We start from the raw sequence: 15,981 nt of genomic DNA, 5'->3' as shown, positions 1-15,981 counted from the left end.
GGATAAATCGCCATGACATCGATGCAGACCTACTAATGCTGGTGACTTTTCCACTAGTGCCACCATTAAGTTATATGTGTAATTTAAGTATGGGATGGATTCCCTGGATTTTCCATCCAAGCATTCATGCCCCCCCCAAGGTGAATTTTCTTTTCTTTGTATGTATGATTATCGATATGAAAGCATTTATTTATTCAGTAAAGGCAACTTTACAGTCTCATATGAAACATGGTTAGCAGCAGATATGTCAAGTGAACATAATTTGTAGTAAATGGGCTACAACATAAACATTGTGCCTTAATGGGGATTCTTAATATAAAGTACATTCATGAGTTATCATAGAGCTTGAGGCACATTTAATAGCAACAGTAATGGTTAGGAGCAATAAATATTGTAATTGCCGTTCAGGACTCAAGAAGGTTGTGTTTATACTTGACAGGATAACAATGCTGCAAAGACAATGCTTTTACTGTGTCGCTGATTTTTGGAGTGGGACTTGGAGTTTTGCATAGCTGTCTTATTACATGTGTACCGATAGGTGTCCTCCTTGCTGTAGTGCTCCCCTCCCTGAGCTTAGAGGAACTGATCCCTCCGCTCTCCCTGTTATCATTTACTAATAATGTGCCTGCAGGGTGTCTGTAAAAACGATGTTGCTGCATTGGAGATGAGATGACAGGAATTTAGAAATGACAGCCTGCAGTGAGAAGTAGAATCGTATAATTTTCCTTTGATAGGAATTGGCACTGTGATGCAAAAAGACAGTGATGCTGTTTTTTATTCACCCTCCAAACTCCTTTTCAATCCAGAAAATCCTCCATCACAGAAATAACGGCAGAAGGTAGTCAACAGGGGCTCTGTGGAAAGATTACAGTGTTGCGAAATCTCCTGACGATTTAAACCATCTCACATGTTTCAGTTCCTATATTCCCCGAGTCCCACTCCTGTGTTAAGTGATGAGACCCGCTGTGTGTGCAATCATGCGGCAGTCTGTAAACAACAAATGTGGTGTGGCAGCTGAAACATTTTTTAAAATCCCATATGCATCAGTGAGTGATTAAGCATCGACAAAGTGGGAGCACTGATTGAATTTGAAATCTCTGTTTGTGTTGTTTTGAAGCAACGCTCTGGTTTTGGTTGTGGTGTGAGGCGTTTCCGCACCAATTTCTCTCTGAGAGACAGAAAGATAATGAAGTTAGTGAGAATGTCGACAAACATCAGTGTGGCTCAGTGGTTATTAAATGAGTGAGCTGCCCGACTGTTTATTCCAATTTCTCCTTAATGGCTTCTTAAAAGATTGTTAAGGGCATGCGAGCTGTAAACAGGAATTAATCAGTGAACTTAAGGAAAAGAAAATGGCTTCAATAATTTATATTTATTTGTCTGGTTCTTTGCTGTCTGAAAGGAAGTGTGAGGACATGTCTCAGAAAAAGAAAAGGACTGAACTGCAATCTTGAGGTAATTGCGATATGATCATTAATTCAGTTCAATAAAAATAACTTGATTTTAAGGAGCTTTAGAGCATCAATAATTTAGAGGTTACATGAACAGCACCCCGATTAATTTTCTCAGATCATTTACTACTTCTGTTCACATGATGAACTAATTTAATCCAAATGTATTTGATCTAAAAACATTTTAAATCAATTTAAATGCAAAGGTTATTTTTGGATTAAGAAAGTCTGGACTTCAATGTGTCTTTAAACATAACCGCAGAAGGAAATTGAAAAGAGATACCCACAAAATGTAAGAGAAATAATTGATGTATGTAGTGAATATTAAGATTCAGCCGTCTCTTAACTGGATCCTCGCTCGGTTCACACCCGTCTTCAAACTCAGCTTTCACTATGATCTCTTGTAATGTTTGTGGTGTGCATGTCGCACCGCTTGTGACGCTATACCATTAGTTTAAACAAACTTTACCCCACAGCAATGACTGTGAAAAATAGTACACAAAATAAAACAAACAAATAAAATGGCCCAATAATTACAAACAAATTAGAGAAGCTTACAGAAAGTTTCAAAATGCTTTACACATCGTTAGAATAAGGATTACACAATACACATTTAGTAAATAAACAGCCATTCTAGAGAAAACACAAGAAACAAAAACATGATATAAGGCTGTATGTCACCCTGGGAATTTTAGCCTAGGGCCTCGACAGACCACACAGCTGACTGCAGGTCCTGAACGTGCTGATCAGAGAAACGTTTCATGAGCAGCGTATTGGAAGTGTACTATCATCTTGGCATGTGTGAGTGTGTTTTGTCAGAATGAGGAAGATGAATGAGAGCTTTATCTAGATTTTATGTTGATCTCAGGCCTTGATAGCAGCCGTTTCGTAAGAAGGTAGGTTTTGCGTCGCGGTTTTTGACTGATGTGCGTCACGGTTTTAATCAGCAGGTGATTAAAGGTGGAAAACACATTAACTCAGCTTTTTGTCTCACTGGCGTAAAGACAGCCGAGTGTGACATATTGTGTATTTGATGAAACTGAGTAATTGATATTTGCACAGCTGTGGTGTCATGATGTCGCCAATATTTTAACAGCAACTCAGTTTTAATGTAAGTGCAACTTCTAACACATAATTCAATCCACATCTTTCCTGGCACATTATTCAAAGAGATAGCAACGTGTCACATGGCTGCTGTAACTGCAGGCTTGTAAATTAAGACATCATTACAGTCTCCTCTTTTGGCAGCTGCTCTCTCAGCTCTCTTCGCCCACATTTCACCACACTTACAGCAGATAGTAATAACCATATTTTACACCCTCAGCATCTGAAGTGGACCCGGGAAGAAGTGTGGGTGCATGCAAGCTCTCAATGTGTGGATATCTGTGTGATGCTCTCAAGCTACTTTCCTTTTGGCATCATTTTGCACTTAACTTTTTATCAGACTCATAGAAGTGGTCAGCATGTCAGTGCCGGTGGATCATTTATCTTCATCCGAATCTTGTAGCCTTTGTGTGATTTCTCGCTCAAAAGAAGGAATCTAATCTGATCGGATGTCAAATCCTCTGAACACTAATTTGTGCTCTTCTCACTTCTATCAAGTTGGCTTTAATTGTACACCTAATTTGGAGTACTATTTATCTTGCAGATGATCTTTAGTGTATACTGCCCTCAAGTGGTAAACAATTCAAATCATTCTCCAGCCGGACATTTGTTGTCTTTAGTTATCTTGTGGAAAATGATGTCTATCAAAGGCATTAGTATATTTAATGTTAGATCTTCTTGAAATACAGTGATGTAAAACGGTTTCAATTAGATGTTTTCAGTGGGATTTAACGCCTGGATTTTAATCCACCTGTTTTTTATAGATAAAAGTGCATTATTTTGCTACATTTATTTACCCAACATTAATTTAATATATGCCTATACACAAAAACCTGGGTTGAACCTTCAATACAACCTTATAAATATTGTACAGATTTTGTGTGTGCAGGAATTAAGGGAGTAGCATGCATGTCGGTAAATGAAATGGGTAAAATGCAGCATTAAAATTCAATATTTAAAAACAAATAGAGATTTGATTATTACTATATAAAGGGACAGAAACTTGACTTAATATTAACAGACACATCTTATCCAGAAAGGTTTACCCTCATGACTGCATAAAGAGATGAAGGTGTTTGAGTGAAGGGTTTTTGTGCTCAAAGTGCCAGGTTGTCCTGATGTCGTTAACTCTGTTTGCCTCTGGTTTGCCAGCCCTTTTGAGATGCACACACAGATATAAACATAAAGAGCGAGAGAAGTTCAACACATAAAATATTAAACAGTGAAATATTGTTTTTTTTCATGCAGGGAGTTCCAGTCGTTCTCCTGCTCCATGAGTTATCAGACTATGAAGGGGATTGGAGTATCCTCCCTGCGCTTCCTCAGTGAGTGTTAAACTCACACGTGGAGATGATAAACAAATGAATTAGAGAGTTTGGTTTTTAATGATTCCTGGTTTATGGAATACATGCATGAGGTTTATGGCTCTGTGTGGATGTTTCCAGTCTCTCTGGCTTTTTTGGCCAATCGGCATCCTGGTTTTTCTTCATTGAGGAGGAAACCAGCGTCACACTGTCTGCTCTGCTGCAGGTCCTCCACAGATATCAAGTCCAGGAGGTGAGATGCACACACCCTGACACAACATGCAAACATCTTCCATACAATACTTACTGTATGTACTAAACAGCCCTTTTAACTACATTGGGGAGAACAAGTATTTGATACACTGGTTTTCCCACTTACAAAGCATGTAGAAGTCTGCAATTTTCATCATAGGTACTCTTCAACTGTGACGGAATCTAAAATAAAATCCAGAAAATCACATTGTATGATTTTTAAGTAGTTAATTTGCATTTTATTGCATGACATAAGTATTTGATACATCAGAAAAACAGAACTCAATATTTGGTACAGAAACCTTTGTTTGGAATTACAGAGAGCAGACGTTTCCTGTAGTTCTTGACCAGGTTTGCACACACTGCAGCAGGGATTTTGGCCCACTCCTCCATCCAGATCGTCTCCAGATCCTTCTGGTTTCGGGGCTGTCACTGGGCAATACGGACTTTCAGCTCCCTCCAAAGATTTTCTATGGGGTTCAGGTCTGGAGACTGGCAAGGCCACTCCAGGACCTTGAGATGCTTCTTACGGAGCCACTCCTTAGTTGCCCTGGTTGTGTGTTTCGGGTCCTTGTCATGCTGGAAGACCCAGCCACGACCCATCTTCAATGCTCTTACTGAGGGAAGGAGGTTGTTGGCCAAGATCTCGCGATACATGGCCCCATCCATCCTCCCCTTAATACGGTGCAGTCGTCCTGTCCCCTTTGCGGAAAAGCATCCCCAAAGAATGATGTTTCCACCTCCATGCTTCACGGTTGGGATGGTGTTCTTGGGGTTGTAATCATCCTTGTTCTTCCTCCAAACATGGCGAGTGGAGTTTAGACCAAAAAGCTCTATTTTTGTTTCATCAGACCACATGACCTTCTCCCATTCCTCCTCTGGATTATCCAGATAGTCATTGGCAAACTTCAGACAGGCCAGGACATGCGCTGGCTTGAGCAGGGGGACCTTGCGTGCGCTGCAGGATTTTAATCCATGACGATGTAGTGTGTTGATAATGGTTTTCTTTGAGACTGTGGTCCCAGCTCTCTTCAGGTCATTGACCAGGTCCTGCCGTGTAGTTCTGGGCTGATCCCTCACCTTCCTCATGATCATTGATTCCCCACGAGGTGAGATCTCGCATGGAGGGAGATTGACAGTTGTTGCCTTCTCACCAAGCTGCTTGCCTATTGTCCTGTAGCCCATCCCAGCCTTGTGCAGGGTACAATTTTATCCCTGATGTCCTTACACAGCTCTCTGGTCTTGGCTATTGTGGAGAGGTTGGAGTCTGTTAGATTGAGTGTGTGGACAGGTCTCTTTTATACAGGTAACAAGTTCAAACAGGTGCAGTTAATACAAGTAATGAGTGGAGAACAGGAGGGCTTCTTAAAGAAAAACTAGCAGGTCTGTGAGAGCCGGAATTCTTACTGGTTGGTAGGTGATCAAATACTTATGTCATGCAATAAAATACAAATTAATTATTTAAAAATCATACAATGTGATTTTCTGGATTTTTGTTTTACATTCCGTCACTCACAGTTAAAGTGTACCTATGATAAACATGACAGACCTCTACATGCTTTGTAAATGGGAAAACCTGCAAAATTGGCACTGTATCAAATACTTGTTCTCCCCACTGTACATGAAGGTTCCAATGGTGATGTAGATTCCTGCACTGATGCACATACACCCATCAGCAATAACATTAGGACCAACTGCCTAATATTGTGTAGGCCCCCCTTTTGCGGCCAAATCAGCCCTGACCCCTCGAGGCATGGACTCCACTAGACTTCTGATGGCGTGCCGTTGTATCTGGCACCAAGACGTTAGCAGCAGATCCTTTAAGACCTGTAAGTTACGAGGTGGGGCCTCCATGGATCAGACTTGTTTATCCAGCATATTTTATTAATTCCTTTATTTAACAGGGACAGAGCACATTAACCAACATTCCTGTAAATGTGCCAGAGTTAGCCAAGAGGCTATATTATCTGCAGTAGCTGGACAGATGTTGTTAGTCACCCTTAAGAGAAATGTCCCACAAAAGCTCGATTGGATTGAGATCTGGTGAATTTGGAGGCCAAGTCAACACGTTGAACTCGTTGTTTTGTTCGTCAACCTGCTGAAAGAGGCCACTGCCATTAGGAAATACCGTTTCCAGTGGGGGTTAGTAGGGGCACCCTGACCAGTCCGGGCTACTCAGCCCCATAGAACACAGAACCAGCATTAACTGTTTCAGCGATTTGAGCTACAGTAGCTCTTCTGTTGGATCGGACCACACGGGACAGCCTTCCCTCCTCACGTGCATCAGTGAGCCTTGGCCGCCCACTTTTGGTAGGGACTGACGCTGCAGACCGGGAACCCCCCACAAGAGCTGCAGTTTTGGAGATGCTCTGACCCAGTCGTCTAGCCATCACAATTTGGCCCTTGTCAAAGTTGCTCACATCCTTACGCTTGCCCATTTTTCCAGCTTCCCACACATCAACTTTGAGGACAAAGTGTTCACTTGCTGCCTAACATACCCCCCCACTGACAGTTGCCCTTCTAACAAGATAATCCCTGCTCTTCACTCCACCAGTCAGTGGTCATAATGTTATGTGTATTATACGAGAATGATGAGAAAATAACTGAGCAACTTTTCTTTTAATATCACTCTTCCCCGTGTACCTTTTTGTATCTCAGGAATGGTTTTTGGGTAAGCCTCTCCATGACAACGAAGCTTCCATTATCCACCACTATGCCTTCTCTGAAGACCTCGGTTCCTTCAGTTATCCGGACCCCGCCGCAGGCTGGGCTCTCAGCACGCCGCTGCTCCAGAGGTGTGTGTGCGCATGAATGTGTTGCTCATATGTTTCTCTCCTTTTCTTTATCATTTCCTTTTTTGTTTCCGAGAAAGAGTTGATATCTCAAGGTTGTATAAATTACGCACGATTACAAGAGAGAAAATAACACAATTGGAATACATTTGAATATATTTGTAATACACGTGATAGTGTTTGTACATTTTTGCTTAATTATTTTTGGCTTGAAAGAGACTAACTAGACAAAAGATTATTTTGACTGATAGCATTATTATGAATGGTTTTTTTCCTAGCATTTTCTCTAGATGATGACAATATGCTGTTGTATCGAATTTTTGCCAAAATAATGGTGCAGTAAATATGTGATATTGTGACAAGCCTGGGAAAAGATCCTACTCTCTCTTCTCTCAGCATACTTCTCTTCAATGTGTTTCAGACTCGCTGAGCGGATACAATACGAGAGTCTGAAGTCAGATTTCACCATTGACTTGAAACATGAGGTAACAGCTTCCAATTTCAAAATCTGCGTGTCTTCTCCAGCCTATTGTTATGATAGGATAACTACGATTACGACTGTTGCCTTCCTGTGAAATTCTTTTTCTGCCTCTATGTTTGCTGTGAAAAGCTGCTCCAGTGTAATTTTTCAGTCTCCCTGCTGAGATAAAATGCTTAGACATTCAACAATGATAGACAGTATTCTCCCAGCAAGTAGATTGATGTTGAAAAGGCTCCTGCAACTTTTGGTATATTGATGCAGGAGTACTAGTTCTGAATGCGTCTGCTTATGTGTATTTATGTGTGTTTAGGGAGATTGAATATTCACATGGAGCATTTGAAAATTATACTGCTTTGCAAGTGTGTCTTGGGAAAACCTTTTAGCAGGCTGTTTTGAAATATGGAATTACATTATGGTAAAATAGTTTTAATTGTCTTTTTAAATTAGTCCTGATATGGGAGTTAATTCAAAGTCAAAGGAATTTATTTTTCTTAACTCCCCCATGTCTCCACAACTTTCAAATACATTTATTCATAATGTTGCCCCTGCTTAAAATGCAAAGCATGATTTAGTTGAAATGATTTGTAATCAGCCCTCTTTTGAACATTTCCAGCGACTTGTGGACGATTGTACAGAATAAATCATTTACTATCTAAATTAGTGTATACACTGTAAGACATTTCAGGTCAGTTCAACTTGCAAATGAAGGTTCACCTGCTGCCTTAAAACTGCAAGTTAACTCAATTTAAGATTACCTTTGTTTCAACTCTGAAAATAAAGTTCAAAAGGTTGATTATACTACACTGTTCTAGTTGTCACAATGTTGTTTTTTAAGTTGTCAAAGTTGACTTAACTTTTAATCACTTGTAATGTTAACTTGATACCATTAGTTGAAACAAAATATAGTTATACATCATTGATACATGAAAACTTTTAATCACATCTTGTTTAAACTTGATACTGTGAGTTAAAACAACATTTTTTTTAAACATTATCAATACAATAACATTCTTTAGCTAGTAAAACAAACAGATATTTCATTATTATTGTAACTCACAGTTCTGAGTTAAACTAACTTAGCCGTATTTATACGACTCCCCATTTAAAGTTAAGAGGATTAAAATTCTAAATTTGTTTCAACTTGCATGGTAAATGACAGAGCTTCACACTGAATTCTTGCATTTGTCCAAGAACATTTATTTTATAAATACATTTATATAAACTTTAACAGAAGTTAAAGGTTTTAACATGCCATACCCAATGTATGTCTCTGTAATGTACAGAGGGTGGACTTGCAGACAGACAAGACAGACAGACAGAGGGTGGACTTGCAGACAGACAAGACAGACAGACAGAGGGTGGACTTGCAGACAGACAAGACAGACAGACAGAGGGTGGACTTGCAGACAGACAGACAGAGGGTGGACTTGCAGACAGACAAGACAGACAGACAGAGGGTGGACTTGCAGACAGACAAGACAGACAGACAGAGGGTGGACTTGCAGGCAGACAAGACAGACAGACAGAGGGTGGACTTGCAGACAGACAAGACAGACAGACAGAGGGTGGACAGACAGACAGACAGACAGACAGACAGAGGGTGGACTGACAGAGGGTGGACTGACAGACAGACAGAGGGTGGACTTGCAGACAGACAGCGAGACAGAGGGTGGACTCGTAGAAAGAAAGAAGGTGAGGTGGGGTTGAACAATGAGGTATGTGAGATAGTAAACAGATAATCATAAAATCTCGACATGAATATGAACAATGTGGAACATTGATACATCTTAAACATGTCTTGGCATCAAAACAGGCCTCACTGAGGTTGACAACCGAGAGTGCTGGGGAAAGGGGGACAGATGGGCAGGTGTCATAAGAGGCAAAAAGTGAGATAACCGGTCCATATCGTCATATGAACAAAAACAATGGTGTACATTATAAATACTTACTTACTTATCCTCACTTAAATTTGTGTTAATTGAACACAATTTTAAAACTGTCAATGAGAGAATAAGTATGGCAAAGTTGTACAGAGGAAAAATGTGGTATACGCAGAGCTTTACAAAACATCAACATCCACGTCTAAAAGATTCTTTAACCACAATTCGAAACAAGTTTGTTTTCATTATACCTCAAAATGTTTTGCACATTTGAACTATTTTAGATTTTTCAACAATTTCAGATTTTTCAACTTCACAAGTGACACATTTGTCACGCATACCTGACTTGTGCTGAACAAACTAAGCCGATGAAAACCTGTATGCTAGTGTAAAGAACAAGGCAAGCTTCCCAAATAACTGCTGCCTCCTAGTAGTTGCTTGACGAGTGCATTTCTTTGTTTACATGCGATATCTAAGCAGTTTATTTCTGAGTCCATGGATTCTGGCTGAACATTGGTCCGGTTTAATGTTCATGACAACCCTCTGCAGGAACTCAAAAGAATACTTCATATTACGTGGGTACTCAAGGTTTAGGCAGTAGATTGCACCCAGTAACATGGCAAAGCCTGTGGACACATCTCGGAGGTCATGTAGGATGATCTTCTCCTCTACTACCAGAGCCACGTTGAAAACATCCAATGGAAATGCATCATGCAGAGGGCCTTCGTGTCCAATCAACAGTCCAACTTGCATCCCGCTCATTAGCACGTCAAGGGTTTCACCATGAGCCTGAAAACATAAAGACAAAAACACACATCTTAACTGACTGACTTAAACATCACTGCTAGGCTAATAGAGAAAGGCTACAAATGTCTTTGACATTAATTGAGTGAGTGTTGTCATTGCCTTTCTGAATGTTCATTGTTAAGCCCAAATAATAAAACAAACCAACAGTAATTTTGGCCACTAGGAGGAGCTAAACTGAGAGAAAATGTACTGAATGTTCTCTATTTCTCAAAAATGTAGTATATTCTGATTTTAAGTATGAATAAGAATTCAATGTTATATACATTGCATTTGAAATGAAAGAATGATTATAATAGACTATGCATCATACAGCTACATGCACATGGACAGAAACTCCGGGACACACCTCTTAACTAGCATATAACATGTGGTCCAAAAAAATAAATCTAGGATGTAGCCTACTACTTTATCATCTCAGCAAACCCTTCTCTGATATACTATACTATATATAGTATATACTATACTAAGCTATTTTAAAAAGTAGCCTAATGTGATAAGTTAACATTACATTATTTAAAAACAATATAAGTCTGGATATTTTATTACATATTGGTTAAGTTACTGCATTTTAGGTTTCATTACATTTTCAATTTAAATTAAGGGCACATTTCATTAATTTTTCACTCATTTACTATTTTATTTGTAAAAAATTACCCCTTACGACTTATGAAAATAAAAAATGTTAAAACAAAACAATGTAATATAAAATGTGTAAATACGGTGTCTTACATCACACATCCTGATTATGTCAGAGGAATCTTCTGCAAGGTAGCATGGAAGACCAAGTAGGACAGCTGTTCTTTTGTTTTGGTTCGTGTCCTACAAGAACAAGACAAGAGTTTGTGAATAAGATACCCAAGCCAGAATACTAATTTTAGTACATTAACAAGAAATGATTTCTGTGCAGTACATACCTCCTTTTGAAGACAACTGAGAACACTGCTCAGGCGCACCCTCCTGCCTGATGCAGCAGCTTCTCCGTACATCTGTAGAACATCTGGCACCAAGGCATCAAGTCCATCCAGGAATGACTCCAGCAGGTCTTTGGTGACGATTCTACTGAACTCAGCACTGAGCTGAAACCAATAATATTACAGCAGAGAAAAGGGCAATGAGTGAGGGAAAATAAGAGCAGCATAGAGCTCTAAGGGACACAAGGGAAACACAAATATGATTGCAACATATAGTGCATAGTTTGACTACCTAAAACAACAAAATATAGGATTTCTATGCTGTACTCAGTTGGCAAAGAATTACCTGTCTCTCACTAAACAATGCAGGCCATCTGTCCTTGACTGCAGCAATGAGTGGCTCGTCACCAATGATCTCTTGTCTTCGCTGGGAGAATGTTGCAGTCATCAATTCATCGAGCAGGTGCAAATCTGGCTCTCTCTTCTGCACTTCCAAAAGCATGGTCTCACGATCCTTCTCTGATTTAACAGTAGTTTGTCCATCAGGTGGCTCTGGTAAGTAGTGGATCTCTCCCTTTTTTGCCTTCTTGACTGGCTTGGTGTTTCCCTGTCTTTTTCTTTTATTTACAAGAACTTCAGGGCATCCAGCTGCCATCATCCTCTGACGGTAATTGCCCATCTTGAATATCAGGCTGAATCTCCAGCAGTACCATCCTTTACCTGAACCCGGCTCCCTGAGACAAGGATGCTTTGCAACAAGAGCTTTGGCTACGCTTTCTAAATTGTCTTTACTTGGATAGCAAGTGATTCTGGTTATGCTATCAGCCAGTCTGTCCAGTATTTCACTCTTCACACTCTTTGAGATGACCGTCACAGCTCCATCCTTGGCATAGGCATCATTTGCTACCCTCAGCTGAAACTCAACGTCATGGGAGAAATCTGAAATAACAAAGGGATCAGGCCATTCTGAAGAATCACCACTACTAGGGGGCTCGGGGCTTGCACTATTCTGGGAACTAAGGCTTGCAGTATCTAATGTCGAGTCAGAAACTGGTTCAGAAAACGTGAACAGAACTTTCAGTGTGGCTCGTTCAGTTGGTAGGTCCTTGATGTCTGTCAAATTGCAGAGCTCATTCCCAAAGTCTGGATCTTCAAACTGTAAAAGGAACTTCCCACGGAGGCCCAGAGTGTTGCCCAGAACTACACATAGCTCATCAACTGATGGGGGAACCTCCTGTAGGGTGACACGTCTTATTTCCTGAGGTGAGACGATGACTCTGAGAAGCATCATTGATGAGATACCAAGAACTGAAACACAGTGAACAAACAAGAAAACGCTTCATTAAACAGTAAATAACATAAATCTAAAAGAAGCTGTGAATGGAGTTAAAACAGCAGAGAGATTACAACAGATAGGGAGGGTGAATTCAGAGATCAGGTAGCCATTTCTACACTACATCGTTATATAGCAAATAGTGTCGTCTAACCTTTAAAGTGCAGTTTATATCCCGTTATGTGGTCCAAAGATTAAGAGTTTGTTTAAATTTATGACAAACCAACCCAATCAAATATTACCTTAATGTAACATGAATGTCCTTGGAGTGACGAGCAGCTTTTCTTCAACAGGGTATGCAGCAAGGGGAATGTAGTCATTCAGACGGTCCGGATCAATGACCACAATTGTTGCAGGATCTCTTCTGGCAAGCTGGTAACACCTGAAATGCTCTTGGAAGGTCGCTGTGAATAGTTCAGTAATGAATGATATGTAACCATCCACTACACAGATCTCCAATACTCTCCCAAAATCTGGCAGTCCACACGTCTGTCCAACTGAGAGTACCATGCCTTTAGAATATTTTGTCCCATTCAAGTAAGCAATGGAGGTGAGTGAAACAGAGTCCAGACCTTCAAACTTATTCCATACAGCCTCTCTGATTGCAGCATCTAGGATGCCCACAGACACAACTGATACTCGTCCAGTCTCAATGCTTGGCTTGAAAATAGTTGGCATCTCCAAGTAATATGACAACATCAGTTGATGTCTTGTGGCCAACGTGTGCAGAATATTTTTGAAATTGCCAGTATTGTGAACCATTCTTTTAAAAAAAGAATGTTTTGCCTCAAATCGTATTGTCCAGAACTCAATTAATGGTCCAAATTTCTGAATCAGAACAGGATAATGTTCAAGATAATGATGTTTAGGGCGTAATTTAGTACCAGGAAATAATTCTAAGAGCAACTGTCTGTGGTCAGAAATTTTGGCTTGTAGGTAGCACAGGGTTTCTGTTGTGAAAGAGGGGCTTGATAACACCTCCACAATGTCTTTCAGTTCAAGGATCACAGACCAAGTCTTTTCACTCTCTGGAACATGATGGCCAATCAACAGTGGAAGAAATCTCAGAAGTGCCCAGTTCTCGTGTCCGTTGCCACCAATTGTTCTTTTTTTTGAAAAGTTTGTTGGTATTGTCTGAGGCCTGTTAGTTTTGTCAGAAAACTGAAAAGGAAATGATGCTATTCTATCATTAAGATCATTCAATGTGAAATACTTTTTAGCAATAAGATCTGAAAGACATATGCATAGTTCCACAGGTACAATTCCCTCCAATAAATCGTGCAGAAAATCAGGTGGAAAACCTTTTACAGGATGAAAGTGGGCAAGTCTGCTTAAAGGACAGTCTCTCTTCAAACCATGAACACACGAGGCATTAGTTGTGTTAAGCACATTAATGGCTTCATCAAACAGTTCTGGTGTTCTCAAAGTAAATGCCCCACTTCTGACATCATGATGCTGAATATCTTTAAGGTTAGCCAAACAAAATCTGCAAAATTTCTCCACGTTGAAAGACTCTTGGTATCCAGCAAGGGAGTGTGCACCTAAGTTATCGGCAGACACATACAAAACAGTACCTTTGACACAAGACCCAAGTCTTTTCACAAATACACCAGTCGTCTCTAAATGCTGAAGGTCTCTAATCAGAGGCTCCAAAACTTTGCTGTAACCATATTGTTTTATATGTACAGTTTTGCACAATGCAGCTAGATAAATTGATGATAATGTTGATCTAAGTCTTATGGGTAAGTTAGCTATCACCCAATATATACCACACAACTTATGTTTCTTTCTTGAAGTTCCCAATGGATTACAGATTTCAAAATCATCAATGTATAAGCCAAGAGCTATGCCTAATTCTTCAGCAAAAAGTTTGTTTTCTTTAAAGTATTCACCATCTTGAAATGAGCAGTAATGACCTTCCTGTCCATTGGATCTCTGTAATTTCTCTAGAATCTCACTTCTTTCCAACAACTTACTTAACAAATCTAAAATAGGAACATAAACAAATGAATGATTTTTTTCTTGTGGATTTAGCACATATTCAACCGGTTCAATCACTGTAAAAATCTTTCTGTAAAATGACTGCCTTTTACGTTCTGTGCCCAAAGGCCCTGCTCTTGAAAGAAATTTGAGTGGGTTCAACGATTGTATTTCATCAGACAATGATGTTACAACAGAGGCATCAGCTGCACAGTTATTTTCCTCCAAAACTTTCTCTATAATTGTTTTAATATTTTTATAAGCAAAGTCTCCAATGTCAAATAACTCATCAATTACTTCCTGTACTGCAGAATTTGAAACATGCAGAATTGTTTGCATACGGATAAATAAAGATGCCAACTGACGTTTAATTGCCTCTCCATTTTCAAGAGGAGGTACACCCTCGGGTACTGAATCATATGAAGTTGATGCCTCAGTCCCAGAAACAGAATCCTCTTCTAGCACTGCATTTGTAAGTGCATGGTGTACAAAAAGCTCTGGTCTTAAACTGTTTAAGGTGGACAACCTATGATAGCGACTTCTATGAGAAGTAAATGTTGACAGTACATTGGACTTGAAAGAGCAACCTGCAAACGGACATTTAACTGTTTCCCTGTTCCTCAAATGAGTCTTCAGATGGGCACAATATTTGATAATGTTACTAGGCTCTGAGAATGTACACAAATCACAGCATAACTTGGTCACAATTTTATGACCTTTTGAATGTTCTTTCAAGTGGTTTTTAAGTTCAGTTTGGGTTTGAAATGTGTTCAAACAGTCTTGATAAATGCAGACAAGGCCTGAACACCTCCGGTGATGTCCATGATGCTCTTTATAATGCTGTATTATTTTTCCTTGGCCACTGGAGGAAAAGGCACAAAACTTACATTTCCACATGAACTGGACGTGCTTGAATTCTGTGAACAGAAAAATTAAAAATGAAATTAACATAACATTTATTTAGACAATTAGTGGTTAAGAACAGTTATCTATTAACTACAAAAAAACAACAACAACTATAAACCAATATTCTATGTTATTTTCAATTACATTTAGTTTATTGGATTACGTTTAGCTAACACTTATGCAGTATGATTCAACAACCCTGCAAGAATTACAACCTTTATGGTGTTTAAAATATTCAGTTTGGGTTTGTTATAAGTAGTGTTGCTGTTAATTTTGAAGACTGTAAATTGTGATGTTGAATATTACATTATAAACTGAATAAAACAAAAACACAAATCAATATTATTTTTCAATTCATCAGTAGTGCCAACATGAGTTAAGTAGGCTCTAAAACCTCCAACCTGTTGATAATGATTAGTTAAGCATTTAATATCCTATCCTTCCTTTCCTACCTCTCTGACTAAACATTAAAATAAATATATTTTACAATCTGTTCAACTCAATGGTTTAAACTGGTAAACAGCCCTGTGCCATCACAGATCCTCTCCTCTGTCATCAGCCTACTCCTCTGTCAACCAAAGTAATAATTCAACAGTTCTCAGACACTTAACGTTAGTTAAAACTATATTTTTTTTATCTATAAATGACGTTCATTTTCAGTTAATTCATCAAATTGCAAGCTGTCATGGGTAGATGTGTTCGAGCGACTTGAACTTGGTGGTAAACACCAAGGAAAATGATGGGATCGTTTATTTTCCCAAATGAAGGCCCATAAGGCAA

At 39.3% G+C, this 15,981-nt stretch overlaps 2 protein-coding genes across 3 annotated transcripts in view; one reads left to right on the top strand and one right to left on the bottom strand.

Moving 5' to 3' along the window:
- b3glctb (beta 3-glucosyltransferase b) overlaps positions 1 to 15,981 on the top strand; it is a 30,254-nt gene that overhangs the window by 3,660 nt on the left and 10,613 nt on the right. Inside the window, exons 5-8 of one of the 2 annotated variants that reach the window (XM_063895927.1) lie at positions 3,804 to 3,880; positions 4,001 to 4,112; positions 6,770 to 6,906; positions 7,325 to 7,388. In XM_063895927.1, coding sequence (XP_063751997.1) covers positions 3,804 to 3,880; positions 4,001 to 4,112; positions 6,770 to 6,906; positions 7,325 to 7,388 — 390 coding nt within the window. The remainder of the gene's footprint in view (positions 1 to 3,803; positions 3,881 to 4,000; positions 4,113 to 6,769; positions 6,907 to 7,324; positions 7,389 to 15,981) is intronic. The other variant, XM_063895928.1, reaches the window with a different exon arrangement.
- On the bottom strand, positions 8,125 to 15,813 carry LOC134872558 (uncharacterized). Its single transcript, XM_063895926.1, has 5 exons — positions 12,558 to 15,813; positions 11,329 to 12,290; positions 10,986 to 11,147; positions 10,801 to 10,890; positions 8,125 to 10,053 (listed from the first exon to the last, which is right to left on the bottom strand). Exons 2-5 carry the CDS (start codon positions 12,271 to 12,273, stop codon positions 9,724 to 9,726), a joined length of 1,527 nt encoding a protein of 508 aa, XP_063751996.1. The 5' UTR covers positions 12,274 to 12,290; positions 12,558 to 15,813; the 3' UTR covers positions 8,125 to 9,723.

The sequence above is a fragment of the Eleginops maclovinus genome, chromosome 11, assembly GCF_036324505.1.
Source record: "Eleginops maclovinus isolate JMC-PN-2008 ecotype Puerto Natales chromosome 11, JC_Emac_rtc_rv5, whole genome shotgun sequence".
In the NCBI taxonomy this organism is placed as follows: Eukaryota; Metazoa; Chordata; class Actinopteri; order Perciformes; family Eleginopidae; genus Eleginops; species Eleginops maclovinus.
Note: the sequence above shows the minus strand (reverse complement) of the source record. Positions and strands in the feature narration are given on the sequence as shown.